At 38.5% G+C, this 7,028-nt stretch overlaps 1 protein-coding gene across 1 annotated transcript in view; it reads right to left on the bottom strand.

Moving 5' to 3' along the window:
- The window catches only part of LOC104272665 (YTH domain-containing protein 1), a gene marked incomplete at its 5' end in the record, with an annotated part of 9,418 nt that extends 2,748 nt beyond the window's left edge, over positions 1-6,670 (bottom strand). Inside the window, 6 exons of the mRNA XM_009867720.1 lie at positions 212-274; positions 376-415; positions 508-544; positions 1,996-2,078; positions 4,597-4,763; positions 6,586-6,670. Coding sequence (XP_009866022.1) covers positions 212-274; positions 376-415; positions 508-544; positions 1,996-2,078; positions 4,597-4,763; positions 6,586-6,670 — 475 coding nt within the window. The remainder of the gene's footprint in view (positions 1-211; positions 275-375; positions 416-507; positions 545-1,995; positions 2,079-4,596; positions 4,764-6,585) is intronic.
- Between the last annotated feature and the right edge of the window lie 358 nt (positions 6,671-7,028).

Below are 7,028 nucleotides of genomic sequence, written 5' to 3' on the forward strand. Positions count from 1 at the left end.
ATGCTGCAGTATCGCTGAAAGCTAAGTGAATTACAAAATACTTGATATAAATTGATTTTTTTTTTCCCCTAAAAAATTTACATCATTACCGCAAAGATACACTTTAGGAAAAGTAAAAATTGAGCACACACTAAATGCACTAGGCTCCTCTAGAGAGGATTGAAAGAAGCCACATTCTACAGAGAAAAATGGAATTCAGTAAGACACAAACCATTCCTTGCCATGGCGGTGGTGGTCCCATGTTGTGGAATTCCCTCACGTAATCATTGTAGGACTAAAATGAAAGACAGTATTATTAACATTTGTGATAAGTGTTCTTTGGTAGTGCAGAAAGCTGAATATAAGTTCCCCAAAATTCTGCATGCACCAACTTACCCCATTTAAAAATACATCTCGTCGAACTCCTGAAAATCGTCTGTTGGGAATAAAAATTTGTAGAACTAAATCCAATTTATCCATACAGACAAGTTACCAGGGCATAACATGAAAAACATGAACACACCTTACCTGTCTACTTCAGGATATCTGGGATCCTTTATATACCCTGTTCAAACATCAAGCAGTATTAATTCAATTCACCATCTCAAGTTAACAGTCTTAAAAAACTATACTCATCAGAAACTGTCCTTTCATTTTGTGCCAGTTATGAAATTGTGTCTACCTGCCATTATCCTCGCTTTCAAAATAAAACTCCAAAACTTTTAACTTCTTGCAGACAATACAGAAAAATTGTATAACGTAGCAACAAATAAAAAAAAAATACAGATATACCCAGAGAAACTTGCACATGGTACAAACAAATATGCAAGGGGGAATCTGTGCAAATAAAGACTTGATTATGTCAAACAAATCGGGAACGCCCACAGATTTGAAGGGTACTGTTCCTTGGCAGTCATCACCAAAGTGTTACTACTTATAAACAGTGTATTCAGTAAAATATGTTCATCTGGGCAACTCTTAAGGTTGTAATTGAAACCTATTAGGAAATCAGTTACACAGAAAATGAAAAACCACCTAAAAAACATCTGGAAAAGCCCTGCAGGGCAAAGAATTCTTAGAGCTTCAGTAAATCCCAGGAAGTAAGTATTAAAGAGCTCAGTAAAATGGTGCAAAACACCAGGCATGCTAATGTTAATAAAATAACACTCCTAAGCTTCATTATTTTATGAAATTTTCTTCTGTGCTTTAAACAACGATTTTGGAAAGCCAAGCAGCAGCAACAACACTCTTTTTGCATCAAAGAACACAGGCTTTGCAGTCAAGCAGGACACAAAGGCAAGTTCTTAAGAGTTAGAAATCTATTACTGAAACAATGGAACACGTATTTCTAATAGTAGTGAAGTAGACTTAAAAATCACAATTTCTTAATAATTGCTTTTTGAAGGAAAAAAAAATAAATCTGCAATATTACCAGAGCTGTTGTTGCTGCATTACTGCTGCAAACATTTCTTTCTGAATAACAACAAAAGTCCTGTCTCAAATTCATCATTAGGCCTTCTCATAAAATGCAGTAAGGCTTTTCCGTCCATTCCTTCTGTCAAGCTTGTAAAAAATTTTTCTCTGAAAACATAACCAAATGCCTGCCAACATCTCTAAATACAGGCTGCCAGTCAGGCCATTTCAGCTGACATTCCCAGTTGGAAATTTTTGATAAATACTTTAATTTGATAATTAGTGCACTGACAGGTAGGTCAAACCAATTCTTGTGCCTGTATTAACAAAGTGCTTGAAAGGATCATCAACAACAATGTACACAATTCTGAGGCTCTTAAAAAGGCTCAGCCTAGATTTAACTCTGCTCTCTCGCTCAAACCCGTGAAACGGTATCACTGACTTGTGTGAGAGGTGGGTTAAACCAGCAGGCAGCACTTGGGACACAGCCCCTTTTTATATCCCAGTCATATCAGTATTTTACTTTTGAATTAAAGGAGGATACACTGAAAGAGAAAACACTTGTGAATTGGTGCACACAAATCTTCACAGTAAGATATTAACCTGGTCTTTGGTGAAACTCAGGGGGATAGTCAATCCTTGTTTTCTTTCTGCTGTTATGAATATCATAATCTTCTGGTCGACGCCTACACAAATTAGATATCAAAGATTAAACAAGGTTGCTTGGAGCATTCGTCACAGCAGAATACCTCACAGGAATAGCTTGAGCTGCCCAGGATTTCAGTTTAATCATTCTGAACTCCATTTGTTTCAAAAGGTTCTAAAGCTTTAAATTTGAACTCGAATTCATCAGAAACAATCTGATTAGATACCCTCCACTGTTACTTCCTGGCTACAGGAGCTTTGGTAGTTAAGGAAGGAGCTCTACCCAACTGTACCTTCGTACCACGGAAGGGGTAACAAATTTGTCTAAAACAGACTTAGGCTTTAACATTACACTTTCCATATTACATTTTGAAACAACCTACCGGATAACAAAAGAATTTACACAGCTAAATACAGCGAAAATAGACATTAAAATAGATCATTACAGTCAGAAGACATGGACATTGCTGTATTTGATAGCTATGGGGTAAAGAATTCTATAAAAGGTCTATTTCCATAACATTTATAAATAAAACTGTGCATGCTTTGTGAAATTGCTTCTTTTACTGTAGCTTTTCTAGCTGGGTAGATATTATTCCTAACAATTTCCGTTCTAAGCAATTTACCAGCAGTGCATTGGTGACTTACAAAATGTTTAAGAATGCCTAAGCATTCTAGTAACTCAAATAATCGGAGCTCCCTCCTATACATACAGTTCTTTCATGGAAAAGATGTTATCTTTAAGAACTTCACTCTCAGGGAGGAAGTTGCATTATAAAACAGTTACATTCCAGATGTGGTTATTTTTAATAAAGAACTGAAAACTGTCTTACTAATTTTGCTCCATCAAGGTACATAAACATTAATGGGAGATTCCAAAGCTAACATAACAAGGGTTTCTAAACACAAAGCAGCTACCAAACCATTCCCTTGGCCCCACCCCAGCAATATAATTCCTTAAGACAAGACATTTAACATGTTTTTAAACTGCTTAATTACTGTGCAACTTGCTCACTGAGTAGCAAGCTCATGTAGCTTTTAGTTTTATAGAGCCATTTCTCCTCCCCCTTCCCGACTTTAATCTTTAAAACCCACCATACCCAGTTACTAAAATGAAAGCACATTCTTTACTATGACCAGAAAGCCCCCAAACCAAAGCAGTTGCATCTACAGTAATATCAGATCAAGGAAAATAAAAGCTGGTGTAAAGAATAAACATACCGCTTTCTTGTAGTTTTGAGAGTGCATTTACGACCGGTATAAAATATGATAGAAACAGTTCATATAGTAGTCCAACTACTGACTTTAAGCTGTAAGCCACACACATAAATGGAGGCCCTGGCAGGCTTGAGAAGGTGTGGTGGTGTTTTATGTATAGTTTGCAGTCCATTGCAAAACCTTCACTTGTATATACTTTATTGCACTGGAAACCTCTTAGCTTAACTTCAAAAGCCATCTTGGTGTTCAGTCCTTTAAAGCCAAAAATAGGGGGGCGCTGCCAGGTTTCCTCCTACCTACTTGTTACAGTGTCCTTTTTTTTTAAGCTCAAGGAAATGGGGACTCTTGTTGGGTATCTGTACCTACCACAGGACGTTTCCACAAAGAGGAAACTTAACCAAAGGTTTCAGCCCAAACCATACATCAGTCTGTATGCAAAGTGGCTACACGGGGAAAAGGTGTTTGGCAGAAGGGCTAAGATCAGTTCTTTGCAAAGACTTCTCTCCAATTCTGTAACAAGTTATACCCCCTTTCTCCTGGAAAATGATGTTAAGTTCATATAGCAGTGATCAATAACCGGGTCGATCCTCTAAAAATACTTTTAAGTCCACAGGTACTGCCAGCATCTGGAAAGGTTGTATATACAGACACAGCAACAGCCATGCTTTTTGGTTTGTTGCCGGGTCTCCAAGGGCCACTTGATCCCTTTTGGAAAGAACCTACTGTTTTCAGAAGCTCAGCAAGATGTGTGAATTCACTGGTTACATGTTAGAGAATATTTGGCAATGGGATTAACACATCACGGTGACACAAACTGAAACAGTCCCAATAATGCTCCTCTTGAATATCAAAATAACTTAAATATTTTATCCTCAAAATGAGGCGGCATCTTCTGCAAAATTCTAAGTGATCCTTATAAAAGTCCCATATTTGATAAGGCTTATCCAGAGACACACCTGAAAGAAAAGGCTTTTACAAGATATTAACACATTTTTGGCATAGAAATATTTCCTTCTCTCCATCTAGCCTGCTCATAATCAAGCCAAGCTTACCTACAGCTAAGCATTACACGTTGCATTATCTCAATAAACGATCTAGTCTAAACTAGACAGCACTTTAAGAGCTTTTTTTCTGCAAAAGCAAAGATCCCCATTTTCCTCTTGAAAAATGACAGACCGGGGAACCATGTGAAATCCTCAATGAAGCCACAAACGTGTCCATGCAGCTTGATTTGAGGATTTTCTCTCTTCTTTATCGCAGGGAAAGCTTTGACGAATCATATTCCTCCATCACGTTATTCTGACACATGTGCCTATTATCAGTCCAAAGAATGTTTCTAACCTTCCCACGTCCCGAACAGGGTCTCGACGGGATGGGCGTCCTCTTGATCGGGGTTGTGAGTGCATTCTTCTCTTGTGCCTCATTTTATGAATGACTTGATACAAGTCAATACTTTCATCAGGAGGGAAGAGAAGACAAAGTTGGGTTCCGCATTCCGGCTCTATTTCCTAGAATTAGTTAGAAGTTCAGTAGCAGTTTACAAACTGAAGAAATTAAACTCTCCCCAAACACATCAAAAACACATATTTAAAAGAAATGGTCACTTCTAAGAGCTTTCAGTATCACCAGAGACAGAGCAGAATTCACTTACGTTACCTTTCACTCTTTAGGCACTACTTAGAATTTTCATAAAACAGTCCAACACTTGGGGCAACCATATCTTCCCATGATACATCACTGTTTTGCTACAAAATCAGAGGATTGTTTCTCACCACAAAGAAAATGATCACCTATTACAGAGAGAAAAGCAACACACGTAGGAAAAAAAAAAAATCCATCCCAGCTTCACATATAAAGCCATGGCCTGATGAAGTTCACTACTACCACTGAAAAGGGAGGTCTTCAATGTATCCCAGACAGGTCCGTAAAAATACCAGCTGAACAGCCAATAGCAGTCAAATCAAGCAAATAGTGCTCAGGATTGTCATGAAATGAACACAAAATGAGAAGGTCATTATAACACACTGAAAGTCCATGTTCCGCCCACACCTTAAATACTGGGTGCAATTCTGATGGCTGCATCTCAAAAAATAGGGAGAAAGTAGGAATGGAAACGTTTCGAGGCAGGGCACCAGGGATAAGCGAGTGAGCACACAACTCCTACATGCAATGACTGAGCAAGTCGAGCCTCTCCAGCCTAGAATAAAAGAGGAATATGTGGGGCTTTGGGGACAAGACAGACACAATAGCAACATCCGACACCATCGGTTGTTTGGAGGAGAAAGGAACAGAGATCAACCTGTCAACTCCCTCTTCTGGTACAAGAACTTGGGGCCATCAAAAGAAGCTACCAGGAGCCAGCAGCTAAACAATCCCAAAAACTGCTTCTTCAAGCTGGTGACTAAGTAGGCCTGCGGAACATCTTCCTGAAGGATGTCCTAAATGCAAGCAGCTCAGTGTACACGTCCTCAGAAGAGATCCATTCAGGGTTATACAAAATCTAAGTGGATGACAACCACTTCAGGAAATAACGCGAGGTGAAAAGCAGGGAGAGCAAGCAACAGACAACGTGTGGCCAGTACCTAACTGTGCAGCAATGTTATGAAAAAATTATGAAACCCATGTCCAGATTGCAACTCTACACTGAAGTGGGACATTACTTTTTTTTTTAAAAAAAGTTCACATTAAATTAAAAATAAGACTAAAAATGTTGGTTTATTTCTGCTACTCAAACAAAGTGAATGTGTCTATGGACAAAATAACGCAGAGTCTACGCTTCCCGTACAGTATGGGAATTCTGCAACTCTCATCTTGCCTTAAGAAAGCAGAACTCATTATTTAAGTCAGGCTGGGTTACCTGATGACAGCAGCTGCACTCCGGTATGTGTGACAAGACAAAGAGCCATCCCACTTAAAATTTACTTAGTGTCTATTTTGTAGTGTAGAGTCTACGCCCTAAGCAATACAGTATATAAAAAATGCAATGCTCGACACAGCTGGAAACACCAGAACTTGCTCTTAAAAGCTGGCGCTATATAGGTTTGCACAGCATTCAAGGTACAGTACATTTCCAAACCAAAACATCACGCAGCTTTAAAGCATCAAATACTGTTTATCACAAAGATGACAAGAGAATTGGCACCATACAGTTTTCAGTTTCCTTCTTCTGCAGTAACATTAGAAATAAGCTGAGTGCCTTTGTAACAGTGCTCTACTGCAAGTAACAACTGATCTAAAGAGGTACCATATCTTTCGTACACAAAAAGCTGAAAGCAAGCATTAGAAGATGTGCACTATAGAAAAAAAAAAAACAACTTAGAATTAACAAACCTGTCCATCGCGTCCAATCTTTACCGGCTTATGTTCGTTCCAAGGATTGGTCAGGTGAGCAGACTTGGTGAACGGCAATTCACGCCTAAATATGCAAGTGGCATCATTTGTAGTTTTGTCTCCATTTTTCATTAAAAAAATATATGTAAGAACACATAGAGCAGGACGCTACATAAAAAATAATCCTGTTACCCTTTCCACTGTCATGTCTCTGAATGAATCTATTTGTAGATATTAAGCATTAGTAACTGAAGATTTCGCTTAAACATTCCAGTATTAACCAGTATAGCCCATACTATGACAGCCGGTCTTATTAAAGACATTGGTTTTGGTACAATATCAAGATCGTGCTTGCCTACTATCTTGCCATGTAAACACACTGACCTATGCAAGATGGTAGCTCATGGTACCTACTGAAATCGCCAACATCTGACCTAAATATG

The sequence above is a fragment of the Apaloderma vittatum genome, unplaced genomic scaffold, assembly GCF_000703405.1.
Source record: "Apaloderma vittatum isolate BGI_N311 unplaced genomic scaffold, ASM70340v1 scaffold41544, whole genome shotgun sequence".
NCBI classification, from domain to species: domain Eukaryota; kingdom Metazoa; phylum Chordata; class Aves; order Trogoniformes; family Trogonidae; genus Apaloderma; species Apaloderma vittatum.